Here is a 16,318-nt window from a genome sequence, read left to right on the forward strand (position 1 = left end):
GGAGCTTCCGTTAACCCTCAAAAAGGCAAGGTGTGTCAAAGGCCCAGCTATTTCCAATTCTCTAGTTTCAATAAAAATTATCGAGCGTTTTTTGGCTTTAGATTCTCTCAGTGATAAAACAACCCAAAATAAGGCTTATAATTTCACTTAGAAACCTTTAGGATGTTTTTTTCTTAGATATTTTTTATCGATAGGATCACCCAGGTAATTAATAAGCATGCAGAATGCGCCTTAACGGATACTTGATAAGCACTTAAGTCGTTTTAAATGCCATTTTAAAAATCGCTTTTGTCAAAATATACGACTACATTACTGCTGTGCCACGGAAGTGTTTTTTTACTGCTGCTTATAAACAGTTTTGAATGCTTATTAACAACAGTTATGCATATTGAATACTAATACACTGCAAGAGGCATCTGAAATGCAAATTTTATGCTACTTTACTACATACACTAATGCTTGTTGGTGACCTGGGCAGTGTAGTTAATTGCACATCAAAACTAAAATCGTTCTATTCAAGAATGACAAATATGATTCACGATCAAAAGGATCAAATCATCAGCGCACTAGAACACCTTACCTCCAAATCTGGTATAGGCAGATGTTCGAGTCTGGCTCGTGCGCCGTATTAGAAAAAATCGAACAACACCTTTTCCTCCTTGCTTTCGCTTTATTTTCTTTCGAGCAACCCACTACACAAATTGTTTTGGCATCCCCTGGCCCTAACAAACATCGTATGATTGAAGAGCCTAACGACCTATTCAGGATATTATCCAAACAATATGTTGGATCATTGCACTATATGGGTTAAAGTTCGTATATATTTTTAATAAATCCATAAGCACGTTGGAAAAGTTGGAATAGGCTGAATATTAACCGAATATTTCACCAAAAGCATCTTTTGAGCAGCAGTCGTGTATAATATGGTCAACGACATATGGTTCCTATAAATTCTGAGTACTTATTCTTTAACCCTTAAATGCATACTGTTGCCATTTGGCAACATACCGAATTTTGTGATACAATAAGAGGTGGAAATCGTATTCATGCATTTAAGGGTTAAGTGGCTATAGAACCGCATCGATGCTACTTCCCGGATGGAAATCTACAATAACGTTTACGCTATAATCATAAAACAATAGATATTATGGTTGTTATTATTGCAACATTGTTCGGAGCAGAGTTCTCGCAGATTTACAATAAAACTTCCTGTAACCACTAATTTTGCTGCCCAGCGAAAAAATTATACAGTGAATTCACATTTAATGTTTCTAAGAAAAAAATGTAACGAAAATTTTTTAATGTTAAGATAAAAACCACCCCCGTTTTTGACTGTAAAATTGACGGTAGAAACGTTGAAGTTTAATTAATTATTGTAGCGAAACATTGGACCACAGATAACAGATGTTTAGGCTAGAGCAAAATTTCTTCAAAAACCTGTGTAAACTTTCACATTCATAAACGTTGGAAATCCGTGTTTCACTATTGCCATCTGCGCAACTGTTTGCTACACGTGTTTGACAGCTGCACTCTAACTGCATTGTATCGATCACTGCGCCATCTGCAAACGTTTGCAAACGTGTTTCAGACGTCTAATTTATTCGGAATTTCAGTAGCGGGTATTTACACACGATTCAAATCGAGCTTAAACGTCTGTTATCTGTGATTGGACTTTATTGTTAATTGTTCTAAAATTACTGTACTGCCACAGTACAAATTATGGTTTTGTTGCTGTACATTTCCATTCGGGTTTTACGACTTAAGACCGATTTCTTCAACCTCGCTTAACGCTTGAAGGCTAGTTTACAGTTCGGAAAACGTGTCACGGGATTTGGGTCTCTGTGTATTTTAAATGGAGCTCGGGATTTCAAATCCCGTGACGGGAAACAAGTCTACACAAAAATGACAGTTTGCCTGAAGTGTAAATCCAACCGCGGGAAACATCACGGGATTTTAAAACTCTTCACACAGAAATCCGTCCGGGAACAATTCAACACAAATTGTTTCCGACGGGGAAAATAGTATTTTTATAAAGTTTACAATTCGCTGCAAGTTTGATACTGTTTGTATTTTTAAGACCAGCAGAGTTTTTGGTTTGATAGTTTGGAGAGATCTCGGCGGGAAATTTTCCCTGATCAAATCCCGACGCAAATCCCGTACAAAATCCCGCGATCCATTTCCCGAACTGTAAACTAGCCTTAAAGGCTAGTTTAGAGTCCGGGAAATGGGTCACGGGATTTCGTCTGGGATTTGATCAGGGAAATTTTTCCGCCGAGATCTCTGCAAACTGTTAAACCAAAAACTCTGCAGCTTCTAAAAAATACCAACAGCATCAATCTTGTACCGAATTTCAAGCCTTAAAAAAATACTATCATCCTCGTCGGAAACAATTTATGTTGAATTGTTCCCGACCGGATTTCTGTGTGGAGAGTTTTAAAATCCCGTGATGTTTCCCGCGGTTGGGTGTACACTTCATGAGAACTGTCATTTTTGTGTAGACTTATTTCCCGTCATGGGAAATCCCGAGCTCCGTTCAAAATGCACAGAGACCCAAATCCCGTGACACGTTTTCCGAACTGTAAACTAGCCTTAACGCAGGTTTCAACGTACTGGTAAACCTGGTTAAAAATTAAGTAAGGGTGAAGAAATTGGCCCTTAAGACTAGTTTATAGTTCGGGAAATGGGTCACGGGATTTGATCAGGGAAAATTTGCTGCCGAGATCTCTCCAAACTGTCAAAACAAAAGTTCTGCTGCTTCTAAAAAACACCAACAGTATCAAAATAGCACTGAATTTTAAACCTAATAAAATACAATTTTCCCCGTCGGAACCAACTTGTGTTAAACTGTTCCCGGCCGGATTTCTGTGTGGAGCGTTTTAAAATCCCGGGATTTGGAATCCCGAGCTCCATTTAAAATACACAGAGATCCAAACCAGTAACACGTTTTCCGACCTGACCGAACTAGCCTTTAGTGGTTACATCCCAAGTGTAAATTTCTCAAAATTACACTAAGAAAAATTATATAGTAATCTTTACCATATGAGGAGGTTAATTTGACTTTGCAAGTATAGTGGTTTTCTACCGACTATACCATTAGGTCACTTTAACTATATCCATGTTCAAAATTACTATACTACAGCTTTGGACCATAATAGTAATATTGAATATTCTATTGTAAGCATGACCTTTATAAAAGGGATGCTCGATGTAGGATGCTTGGTATAACAGTAAGCATAATCATCCTGACCAATACCTGTTTATAACATTTGTTTCCTAGTCATTTTAAAAGAGATATCGTTGTTGTGTAAGGGTGGATTAATGCGAGTTTCAGTAAATTGGAAATTTTTCAAGCGTCTCCAAGTTTATTGATAACATATAATTTTTTTTTAAACAATTATAGTTGATGATAATCTCTGAAAACACATCTTAATCTCCTTTTTTCTGCCTTCACGCACAACTAAAAAATCGAAAAATTTATGATTTTAGGACGTCGTGGTCCATTTATTAAATAAAATTGAATTATTTACTCACCTAGTGCAATATTAATAAGCAATGCAAACTTGCGGTATTATATTCCGTTGCGGAACATGATCTTCTGTTTCGTAAGATTTTGAAACTGATTTTTAGTGTGCAATGACTTGGTACAGACTATATTAGTAAGGCAAGTGCTTATGTTTAGCCACTAAATATTCTTCCTGGCTGGGACTCGATCATACGATGGCTTATGAGGCCTTACCGTAATATAACGGTAATAATATTCTTGCAATAGTTAACCACAGTTTATAAAGAACAGTTGCGCAAAGACTGAAGTAAATCTACCTATTGAACACTCAAAACGTCTTCCTATCGGACACGAAGAATAACAATGCTCGAATGCGTGGGGAGTATCGTTATTATGTGATTATAATTATGAGAAAAAATTCAATGATGTATTCGATTGTTTTTTGTCACATCCCAATCAGACGGCAGGCGGCAAAAATCAATGCATTTCGTTCTTAGTTGCGGATCAGTTGAGAACCGGAAAAAGCTTAAATTCTTTATACGATGTTATTTATCGTACTGATTTTTACAAAATAAAACTAAACACTTAATTTTAAATTTTTAAATGCGCAAAGTTAACTTCTAACTGAAGCGTTCGGGTGAAGTCATTTGAAATTTAACTAAAAATAAAAGGTTGCCAAAATTTAAAAAAGACCAATGATTGGTCTTTACGTAACTCTACTATTAAAAACTCTGTAGTTAACAAATGAAAACAAAACGCACGCCGAAGAGCACACTCGTATGTTATGTATACAATTTCTCACTTTAATGGCCGCATAATGCACTTTAATAGAATACATAATGGGAACGCAAACATTGACAATGGTCGGTAGTAATACAAAGTATACTATACGCAAAAGGTGCTTACTACAAGGGTCATGTAAAATAAAGCCAAATAAACGGTGTAAATAGTTATTTCAACCTCTACATTCTTGTAACAACTATATATTTAGTGTTCATGAGTTATTAATATATTGTGCAGAGAACAATCAAACGAAAAGTAGTTATAACAATGGCATTGGTTATATTCAAGATGTTTACCATGTTCATATTTTCATTTTTACCTTATTTTTAATAGTTATTTAGACTATTCCATTGTCAGTTTTTAGATGATCAATATTGTTGGAGTGAGCATGTTCCAATTGTCATAAATAACAACAGCATAGTTAAGCAGTAAAAGATTTTCCTAGTATTTTTTACGATACAGTAGTTTAGTATTATCGACATCATGGTCATTACTGCTATTTCGGCAAATAGTTAAAACAACCACGAAAGTCGGGTCACAGATACTATGGTTTTTTCTCAGTGTAGGCTGTGCACGCTAACAAAGTCGACATAACTTTGACTTTTACTGTGAGCCGTGTTTACCAACGCTGCCATTTAGCTGTGAAGCAATGTTGGTAAACACGGCTCACAGTAAAAGTCAAATTTATGTCGACTTTATCAGCGTGCACGGCCTAATACAATGAGTCTACTGGCAAAACGTCGATCAATTTTTACAAAAAGTAGCAGGTCATTTGAAAAGGTTTAGCGAAATTTTCGGCTAAGGAAAAGTATTGACACATCTATTACCGACTTTAGACCGGCAATAATGTTACTTTTCTTGTTATCGTTTACAAATTTGATTTGATTCTTGAAAATATTGTCTTTTTGTTGGTGCCGAGGCGCTTTTTTACCCGTTATTCACCAAAATTCTTATTAAGACTATAGTTACTATATTCATAATTAGGCGGAGACACTGAGCGGAGCCAATTGAACACGTCAAATGGCGGAGCCAATCGAGCATGACGTCACATAACATGTTCTCTTTGGATGTATATGGAAAAGGTATTGTAATTATGGTCATAATTATTTTAATCTTTTCTTGTGTTATCGAGTGTAGAGAAACGAGAAGATCAAGATTTTTTTGTAACACAAAGAGATATTCGCACAAGTATGAAATCATATCATCAGATCTTCGAATTGGTTTTCTATTCGTACATGTAAAGTTCGTACTCACGACGACAATGAAATCATTAAGCTAGAGCTTGAACATTTGCATGGGTTGCTAGTGTTTTCTTCCTGCAATAAGAGCTGCCAGTTTTCCGGCTTTTGTGTCCGCCTAACTCTATATATAGGAACTCTAATTAAGACCACTATATTTTTCAATTCGACGTGCTACCAACCAAGACGGATTCTAATTTCTCTCAGTCTTGCTACCAAACGTTTTACAGAACAGTTACTGACAATTCTCGCTCATTTTATTTTACACTGACATTCGTAATATAGGCGAAACGTCACTGGTAGCACGTCATTACAAAAAAGGAAAAAATATTGTACATAAAATTTCGTGATCCTCCAGAAAAAATATCAAAACGATTAATCGTGTGTTTACTAATTCGAACTTATGTTTTGATTAGTCTAACCAAATTCGTGCCAGTTGCAGGTGCCATTTACTTAAACTACAAGCTTATGTAAGTAGGTTTTTATTCCGAGGTGTAAATTCAGCTGACTAGTTTCCATGGGATGTTTTCAAAATGCTTATATTGTTTTGCCAATACTGCAATTCGTCCCACTACAAGCTAATGGGAGCAAATCGTTGTTTGAATAATTCAAAATGTCCAACAGAATGTGTCCTTTCCTTTTTCCATGTCGTTACACGCACCCGCTCGCATCGACAGAATGCTCCTACAAGGTGACACCTTTCAAGTGAACCGTGACGAATAAATAGAGTAAAGCTACCTGCTGCTGCCTTGGAGCTCGGCAGAGCACCAATCGACCTACCTACGGATATATGTGGAACATGTTGCCGTTTTTTGAAGATTCGGACGAATTTATCAACCAGTGGACGCTGGGATTTTTGGCTCTGATTGTCGTTTACTTTGCTTGGCGCTCGACATACGTGCGAGAGGATCGAACCAGTCCCAATTCACAAGCCGCCGTTCTAATAATCGAAAACAATTTGCGGCGATTAAACCGCATCACCCAACAGCCGGTCACCATCAACATACGTGAGTGTAGGCACTTTCTGACGTTCAGATTCTTTGTAGAATTTTTAGGTTTTATGAGATTTTGATAAATTGTAATACTGGTCTTGGTTTTTTTTGCGCCTTGATGTATAACCCTACAATTCTAGATGTTTGAATCGTATTTTATATTTTAATTTCCAAAATATTCTATCGACGCCACAGTTCGAAGTTCATCACAACAGTCCAACATCTCCAACGTGACCGAAACAGAGGAACTTGACCTGGAGAACGATAGTATCGCATCGTCGATCGACAACATAACACAATCAATCCTAACGGAAGCGTCGGAATCGGCCACAGGATTGGACATAAGCGACTCGGAAACCTATCCTAGTACTTCGGCTCCGGGTGGTCGTAGCAGTTTGGATGAAATTGACACCGGTCCGGAGGAAATAATTCGACAAATGGATCGTGATCTAGATGATTATAATTCGCCGTCGTCTGTGCCGTCGACGGTAAGACCAAGTTCATCGACATCTACGGATGAGGTGGGTCTCCGACAGCGGACAAACGCCCACAGTGGCCAGCAAGAAGTCAGTTACCCTGACGATGGAAGGGTTGGGGAGCGTAACGAGACTCGACCAACAAAGGAGAAGCTGCAGGCGAAGCAAATCAGAATAAAGTTGAAATACTTGAACGACGATTCCAAGTTGGTAGAAGGTGATCTTAACGAAGGAGTTGGAGAATTCAAAAAGTTTGTAAAATAGATTAGACATGTGAATTGTTTTCTAATGCTTGCTCTGTTCTTAGACGCAATTTTACACTTGAACTGACAGCGAAGAAGCTTGTACGACTGGTTTTCAACGGGCACGTGTTACAACCGGACTCGAAAACTTTAGCCGCATGTGGCTTATTCGACAACTGCGTCGTGCACTGTTTGATTCACAATCCAAAACCACAGCTTAGTGGTAACGATGCAAACGGATCGGGTTCTAGTCCTCCGGCAGACATAGGAATCAGCGATGTTGGTGGTAGCATTTCGAGAGGTCTAGGATTTGGAAATAATGATCGCGACAACCGAACACGCTATGGAACATACTTCATCTATATCGGAACGTTCATTCTGTCGGCAACCATCTCTTATTGTTGGTACTGCCGGTTTCACTACGGCCACCTGTTCAACCTAAACTCTACGATTGGCTTGATCGTCACGACTACCATTTTTCTAATAATGATGCCGACGATCATTCTTACCGATAGTCATACGACTAACTAGACTTCTGCTGAATTAAGTAAAAGTGTATGCTACCATTCTAAGCATAACTGTTTCATGTTCTAATGGAATCCCTATATAGGTACGTGGAGCAATTATGCATAGACTGGTAGTATGAAACTGGTGAGTATCGATTTCAACTGAGCAAAGACCAACCCTTTGTTTGAAGTTGACCTCACAGTTAAGCGTGTCGTGCTTTCCCTTCTGTAAGATGTAACCCCCAAATTTGCAAGTACCTTTCTAGATCCAACACATTATCGTTTTTATTATGGAATTACTGAAAAAGGAACATAAATTATCTACGCTACAATGGTTAGTCATTAAATGTTTGATGTTGAATCCGAAACCTAAGGAACATAGAGTGGAACACGGTTATTGTTGTTATCGTTATTTATCAGTGCGCAACCGGGGAGTCTGAAACACCAATTTCTGCAACCAATGGGCATTAACCGTTGTATCTGTTAGCATGTTGAACTTTTGGGCGCTAATCACCAGTCTGCTTGTGCGTAATTGCACACAACCAGTGAATACGGGGTCTGCCCCGATGTCGATAACCACTTCCAGTTTTAGAGTTTATGTAGTCCCTTTTCGGCATTCGCGTTCCGAGGCCAGTCTACTGCTATTACGTACTTCATCAGCTTTTTGAACATACACTTGGTATCAGTGCTAGGAAATTTCAAAATCTGTTACCTATTTCTGCATGCATTTACCGAAACCGACAATTAGGTTTCAACGCCTCCCTCATTCATACACTTTCCAACTGACTGAAATTTCATGCAGAATTGAATGCTTGAGAACAGAGGGAATGAAAATTCCTTCACCAACCAATACATTCATTTGATATTATGGAGACAGTTTGAAGGCAAAAGTTGGCATCTTTTGCATTTTCGAACATAAGCGAACTGCGTAATCTATATCTGGTGCACTTTTGTTGAAAAATCCCTCTCGTAGGTAGAATAGAAACAAAATTCAGCTTGCCTCGGAAACCGAACATGTCCGAAGCTGAACGCGATGTGTCGGGAGAACGAATGACGAAGGAAACGAACCAAACATTTCATTCATCGCATTGAATTTCGTTTTCTTTCAAATTCATGCAAGGATATCAATTTTTTAAGCTCTGCTTGGTACAGCTCGTGATTCACGCATCTCCGCCATTCTTCATTCGGCCGATTAGTACATACCTCAACGCTTTATGACCGAATATATACGGTCACAAAGCGTGGACGTTGAATAATGTAGCACGGGTGTTCAATAAAAAATGAGAATTTTTTCAGTCATGTAGTTTGTTGAAGCAAGAAGAAAAATTAGGGAAACTTAATTTTGACAACCACCCTACAACTCCGACAAAGCGGAGAATGGTTTATTCCCGTTCTAGCGCGTAGCGTTCTTCGGTCTATCTCATCCATCTGATGCAGGTAGACACGAAGCAATAGGCCTTTTTGGCACGATCGTTCGCCGGTCGCTGGTCAGCTGATCAAATGTAGGTCAGAGAAATATAGCTTAGTATCAAATATACAGTCCACGAAAATACACGTTTTCTTTACGCGTTTCTGTTCGCGCAGTGAAGTTTTCAGTTTTTTGTTAAGTCCAAGTATCCGAAGAACCACAGTGCGCGCGAACATAGTTAAAAAATTAAAAAAAAATATTCAGCGATTTCAGTATTTTTTATCAAAAACGTTTATTCTTCAAAAAACGTCAATGAGTATTGGAAAAGGGGCCCCCGTCAGCCGTACGACGCAACTTAGTCGCGATGCTCTCACTGGACAGCACTGACGTCCATCTTCCGGATACAATTCCAGATCCTGGTGGTCAACTGCTTCGTATCATTGACCCGCCAATTATTTCTGTACACTAGGGCACTGAGGGAGCCGAAACACTGGGCACTGGGGCAAGTTGGTCGGGTTCCTTTCTTTCGGCACGTACGGTATCTTTTTCTGCTAAATATACTCAAGCGTCTTCTTGGCGTAATTGGAAGACGCCTTGGTCGGCCAGAAGACGTACTTCCCATCCGCATAATGCTCCTTTAAGAACGGCAGAAGAATTTTCTCAAGATACTCCTCCTGGTAAACTTGTTGATTGATGGCCAGACTGCTCGACTTGAACCACGGCTTTGAAATCCCTCTGTCCGATTTGGTGATGTACAGCAAAACTTTTTCAAATTTATGCTTAAACTTATATATTACTTCGGGGGTGTGGCCGACTTGTCGCTGGAATAGTAGCTGTCATTTCCTGGAATGTAAGTCTTCGAGAGCGTAGTAACTTTCGCCGTCCAGCACGAACGCTGTCCTGCGATAGTTCTTCGTCATCCACCGGCACTGCGTTTTCACGTGTACTCGGAGGACCAAGTCTTCTTCCGACAGATGACGTACTCCATCTTGAGGGTTCGGTGAATCAAGGTATGGGGGCAGTGATATTTACGGCAGGCGTCATGCAAACTCGTTCCATCCTTATATTGTCGAACAGCTTTTCAACGCTTCCTTCTTCTTATTCGTCATTATTTTCGCCGGACGGCCGCTACCGGCTAATCCTCCTGTCGATGAAAAATACAAAACCGTGAATGACCGTTTAATCGCACGTTTCGCTCTATATCAAGACCGGTTCAATCAGCTGCTAGGATACCATGACCTCAGCGACATGCGACAGTAAGCCGCACCTGCGCGCAGCCAACGGAAGTCAAATTCGGACATTCGGAACAAAATTGTCCGTTGATCTTGGATTGCGACGGAATTTTACCTGGAACTTTCTCATCGTCGAAGTAACGTTGTTGGAGCCGATTTTTTCGAAATTTTTTTTGGAATTCTCGGTGATTTAAAAAGCCATCAGCTAATAGACGGTCAATCCGGCCTAAAGTCTTCTGAAGGTATGATGACCGCTTGCTCCAACAGTACCGTGAAATCACTATGCCTTTCGAAATATGCTTCAGCACGAAGTGACGTCACTCACAGACCTTCGAGCAGCAGCTGGGCAAGTCTATTACACTGCGTCCTCAAAACCACCGCGTACCACCAGGTTGTTGTAAACTATGTAAACTGAGGGACAGATCTCTTTAATCAATAACACGCGTATGTTTTGATGGTGTACACTAAACTGAGGACGATCGCCCAGCAACCGTCTGTATTATATTTATTTACTTCATCGTATCCTCACGCATACTTGCGTACACTGTGGTACTCGCTTATTACTGGGTCATTCGACAATACATATCAATCCTTACCCCTTTTATGTTTATAAATTCATTTTAATTTTCAATGGTTATTTCATTTTTTTTCAATTATTTACAAAATATAATAAAATTCAATAGCAATAGAATTTAATACAAATAAAATTCTTTTCCGTATTCGCTCTTCTCAATCTGTTCGACCTCCTTAGAGTAGGAGTTTGAATTTTTCTTCGTTTATCACTCGATGACTCGAAAAGTCTTCTACGTTTGATGATCCTCTCCGGAAATCCTCGGAAAACATCCTCCTCATCATCGCTCGTCGTACCGCGAAAATCTCGCTTTCGACTGGCGCTTTTACTATCGCTATTGTTTTCAGTAACGACCGTGCTAGCGGAAGGAAATAAAATTCCACGCGCCTTAGCCATCGTCTTACTTGGCACCTTTAGCTGGTTTCGATGAGCTGTGAGCCGAATGTTTCCAATCACAATCTGGAATAAATTTTTCGATAATTTTTTTATGAATTGAGCCTTCAGCCATCTTGCGAAATCCTGGGATTTGTGATTTTTGTAATAAATCACATCGTCCATCGTCAACTTATCTACAGGTTCACTAGGTTGAATCTGCTCAAAAATCTTTGGTATCGGTTTATCACTTGGTGGTGGTGGTTCAGCTAATTGCTGTTTGTAATGAGACTTGGGGTTCAACAAATCGATTAACATTTTGGGTTTGTAAGAAAATATGCTCTCTGATGGGAATTTGCCATCTGACGACAAACAAGTATTTCTGTAGTTGATCAGAAACAAATTAATTTGATCATCAATGTCTAATCTTTTGATTGTAGGCTCTAGCATAAAACGTTTGAGAACATCCTTAACAATCCTGACAGATCGCTCTGCCTGTCCATTACTGGGAGGATTATAAGGAGGGCTTTTTAACACCTTGATTCCTTGCCTTTCTAAAAAGGTTATAAAATCGCAAGAATTAAACGGAGGACCGCCGTCAGTAACCACTACATCTGGCAATCCAAATCTAGCAAATACCCCAACAAATTTCTTTAAAACCCAGCATCAGTTCCATGTTTCATCCATTCAATCTCGATCCACTTTGAATGGCTATCAATAACCAACAGAAATGTTCTGTGCTCAAAATGGAAGAAATCGGCATGAATTCTGCTAAATGGTCTTTTGGTAGGGATCCACGCAGAAATTACTTTTGGTTTGGGAACAACAGCCATTCTCCTGCAAGATTCGCAATCACCGACATATTTTTCAATGTCTGAGTTAATTCCAAACCAAAATACTGCCCGACGAGCTAATTGTTTCATTTTCACAACTCCAGAATGATTGGCGTGTAATAATTTCAAAATCCCGCTATGCATGGAATTTGGAATCAACACCCTGTCCTGAAATAACAAACAATCCCCGACAATTTCCAAATCAACACGATTTGAGAAAATGTGTGCATAACGTTTGTCTATTCTCTCTGACCAACCATTCTGCATAAACTTAACAACTTGTAAAAATTCGTCGGCTCTAGTCTCGTTGGCAACTTGAGAAAAATCTACAGGAAATTCCTGGCTAAAATTAATACTTTTGACAGTTTCTCTGTCAAACTGTGCTGGAACTGCCTGATTCAACTGCCTGATTCAACTGCCTGATTCAAACCGCGTACAGAAATCAGCGTTTCCCATCTTTTCAGACGGCCTATATATAATGTCGAAATCATAAATAGCCATTTCCAAAATATATCTTTGTAATCTGGTTACAAAGATAGCATTTTTCCCTGCTTTCCCGAAAATTCCAACCAAAGGCTTGTGATCAGTATAAACAACAAACCTCTGACCATATAAAAACTTGTGAAACTTCTTCACAGTGCAGACCAATGCTAAAGCCTCTAAATGAAGTATTGGATACTTCATTTGAGCTTTATTCAAAGAGAAAGAAGTAAAGAAGATAGGTTTTTCCACACCCTTTACCTCATGTGCAATCACTCCTCCTAGACCATAACCTGAAGCGTCCGAAACAACTACTATTGGTTGGATAGGGTCGTAAAACTCTAGAATATTAGCATTAAGTAGCTCATTTTTACACCTAACAAAAGCCTTGTCATTATTCTCATCCCACACGAACTTCACGTCCTTCTTCAAAAGCCTATACAAACAACTAATCTTCGAAGACAAGTGGGGAACAAACTTTCCATAATAATTTACGAGCCCTAAAAACGACTTCAACTCCGTCACATTCCTTGGTACTGTAGCCTCTCTAATTGTAGCTAGTTTATCAGGACAAGGAAGCAACCCATTCTCCGAAATAATATGGCCTAGATAAGGTAAAGATGACACGAAAAACTTACATTTACTCCAATTCACCTTAATGTTTGCCTGAGCTAACCTATCTAAAACGGCAGAAACTTTCTTACGACAGTCGTCTAAATCTTTTCCAGCTATGAGTACATCATCCAAATAGCAGCGTATATGTTTCAATCCAGCCAGCACCTGGTCCATCACCTGTTGAAAAATCGCCGCACTCGATGAAGCTCCTTGAGGCAACCTGTTGTAAGTGTAAAGTCCCTTGATCGTGTTGATAACCACAAACTTCCTGGATTTTTCTGACAGCATAAGTTGAGTATACGCTCCTTCCAAATCAAGGGCACAGAAAACTTTACAACCCGCTAAATCTGCGAAAATATCCTGCGCTAAAGGTACAGGATAGCTTTTGGGAATAATTAATTTATTGATGGACGCCTTACAATCTATTACCAACCTAATCTCACCATCCTTTTTGGGAACAACGACGACGGGAGAAGCCCACTCACTTGTTTTAATAGGAGTGATAACATTTTCCTTTTCCAATTTTCCTAAATACTCAATAACTTTCTCCCTAAGTCTGAATGGAACTTCATACGCTCGTTTAAAAATAGGAGTATTGTCCTTCGATACAAGATCCGCCTCAAAACCAATGATTGGCGAGGTAAGATCCTTTGAAAATACTTGAGAATACTTTTGCTTTATTTCCAGCAAAAAATTCTCAGCTAGATTTGGTAAATGTAAATTGTTAATCTGAGAAACCCCTGTAAAATATTCTTTCCAATCCGGGTAGAATACGTCAAGCCATCTACGTCCCATTAATGGCACAAAGTCATAATTACACTCCAATACAAACAATGGCAATTCAAGTTCAATGGTCCTAAAACGAACCATAACGTCAAGTTTTCCTAATATATTCAGCGTCGAACCATTCACCACCACCAATTCCCTGTTAGTTTTCTGTAATGGCAAGTCAAACAATTTCTCATATAAAATAGAACCAATAACAGAAACAGCCGAACCGCAGTCATCCTCCATTTTAACCAGTTTGTCTTGAACAAGTAACTTCAAAAAGCATGGTTCGCTTATTTTATTCATGGACGACACTTTCATACATAAAAAATCACCTGAATCGCTATCGCTCTCAGGATTGTCCAAATCAGCTCGCAAACGGTTGAAAAGTTCGCCGATTTTCTCATCGCCATAACTCAAATCTTTTTTCTTGTCATCACCAACAAACTTTATCGAATTCCGCTCCTGTCGCATGCGCTTGAAACAAGTGCGCTTGATGTGACCCTTAATTCCGCAAAAATCGCACTTTTTATCCGCATACCGTCCAGCTCGTCGAAACTCACCACTCCTGCTCCGCCTTTGCCGTTTATAAACAGCACTGCGACTACGACTCCTGCTCTTGTCACGGCTGACCTTTCTGTCGAACGTTTCTTTTCGACCCAAACGTTGCTTTACCGAAGCTACTTGGCCGCCTTGTCAATCGCCGATCATTCGAGCCCGTGACCCAGCCAACTCCCAGTTCACAATAAATCTTTCAACCGTTGCCAAACTAGGGTTTTCCTCATTCAGTAGCTTTTCCTGCAAAGATTTATCGAAAACTCCCATCACAAGTTTATCTCGGATGGCAGTTTAGCGAAATTCGCCAAACGCGCAGAATTCGGCCTGTAATTTTACAGCTAGCACGAAATCCTCTGCCTTCTCGTTTGGTCCTTGCACACGGTTATAAAATTTATAGCGCTGAATCAAGCCTGAATCGACCTTGTCAAAACGCTCACGCAACTTTTGCGAAATATCACCGTAACCAACATTTTTAAGGTCATCCTTTGAAGGATACAACAGTTTAAGCTCCTCGTAAATTGCCGGTCCACTCAACGTGACAAAGAGCGCTTTTTGTTTCACCGGATCGTCAATCCCGTTCACTTGGAACAAATATTCCAACCGTTCAGAATAATTGGTGAACGAAGTACCAACCACATACGGTTCAATCGTGCCAATCAACACATTGGCCTTACCATTGCTACCTTCAGCCATATCGAATGTGCTAAATAAAACAATTCAAGCGCAAAAATAAAAAATAAAACAAAATATGCTTTTATTTATTTCGCTCACCGTCCCGTATATGGTACCTTACCGTACTCGACACCCGTCTCAATGAACAAAAAGTATGGAATTCTGCCGAAAATTTCAGCCCGACACAATATTCGAAAAACTTTTCGCACGACTCAAGTCAGCAGAACTGCAGTAAAACTGGCAGCACTGCGCTGAACTGTCCGAAATTATGTTGGGATCTCACTGAATGAGAACTCTACCAACACCAAGCACAACAGAATGAACACCAAAGCCTAAAAGGAAAGAAAAGAACGAAATACACAATCACCGCCACCAAAAAAACACTGACGCTACCGTCACAAAATGGTGATTAAAATCGTTCACAAGCACATAAATTTTGCGAAAGAACGTGTTATTGGCGCAACAACGGTCAATAGCCGTATACGCTGGCCCAGATTTCGATTTACCTTTCCTTTGCCGTGTGCAATATCACACCTATTTTTACCGGCACTTATTCCACAGCAAATCACTTGCTCCCTTGCTGTTCACTCCTTTCAGCCGCCCGCTGTCAGCAGCGAAAAACACTTTTAAATTCTTTTTTTTTTGCAATCACTTTCACTTAAATTTTTTTTTTTAATATATTTTCACCTCGTCGCCACAGTAAACTATGTAAACTGAGAGACAGATCTCTTTAATCAATAACACGCGTATGTTTTGATGGTGTACACTAAACTGAGGACGATCGCCCAGCAACCGTCTGTATTATATTTATTTACTTCATCGTATCCTCACGCATACTTGCGTACACTGTGGTACTCGCTTATTACTGGGTCATTCGACAATACATAACAGTTGTGGTAAAAGAAGTAGACATACCAAAAACAGTGGTCATCGTCTGGATTGTTTGAGTTCAAGCGCATGCAATTTGGGTTATGTAACGCAAGCCAAACATTCCAACGTTATATGCACAAAATTCTAGGTGATCTACATTTTGTTGTATTCATAGGTGATATCGGCATCGCTTCTAAATC

General features: G+C 39.4%; 3 protein-coding genes across 4 annotated transcripts in view; 1 reads left to right on the plus strand and 2 right to left on the minus strand.

Moving 5' to 3' along the window:
* Nucleotides 1-16,006, minus strand: part of LOC131677673 (kelch-like ECH-associated protein 1B) — a 74,559-nt gene extending 58,553 nt beyond the window's left edge. The window contains exon 1 of the mRNA XM_058957613.1: nucleotides 15,755-16,006. The gene's annotated coding sequence lies outside the window, so the exon portion shown is untranslated. The remainder of the gene's footprint in view (nucleotides 1-15,754) is intronic.
* LOC131677674 (transmembrane and ubiquitin-like domain-containing protein 2) lies at nucleotides 5,806-8,077 on the plus strand. Of its 2 annotated transcripts, none has more exons than XM_058957616.1 (4): nucleotides 5,806-5,993; nucleotides 6,201-6,536; nucleotides 6,711-7,242; nucleotides 7,299-8,077. In XM_058957616.1, the coding sequence occupies exons 2-4, from the start codon at nucleotides 6,314-6,316 to the stop codon at nucleotides 7,762-7,764; spliced, it is 1,221 nt and encodes a 406-aa protein (XP_058813599.1). In that variant the 5' UTR covers nucleotides 5,806-5,993; nucleotides 6,201-6,313; the 3' UTR covers nucleotides 7,765-8,077. The 2 variants fall into 2 exon arrangements, with proteins under 2 accessions (XP_058813599.1, XP_058813601.1); XM_058957618.1 differs by having other exon boundaries at nucleotides 6,201-6,530.
* LOC131695554 (uncharacterized protein K02A2.6-like) lies at nucleotides 11,351-14,492 on the minus strand. The gene is made up of 4 exons (XM_058984083.1): nucleotides 14,354-14,492; nucleotides 13,694-13,951; nucleotides 13,274-13,615; nucleotides 11,351-11,409 (listed from the first exon to the last, which is right to left on the minus strand). Exons 1-4 carry the CDS (start codon nucleotides 14,490-14,492, stop codon nucleotides 11,351-11,353), a joined length of 798 nt encoding a protein of 265 aa, XP_058840066.1.
* Nucleotides 16,007-16,318: the final 312 nt, after the last annotated feature.

This window comes from Topomyia yanbarensis, chromosome 1 (assembly GCF_030247195.1).
Source record: "Topomyia yanbarensis strain Yona2022 chromosome 1, ASM3024719v1, whole genome shotgun sequence".
Taxonomy (NCBI): Eukaryota; Metazoa; Arthropoda; class Insecta; order Diptera; family Culicidae; genus Topomyia; species Topomyia yanbarensis.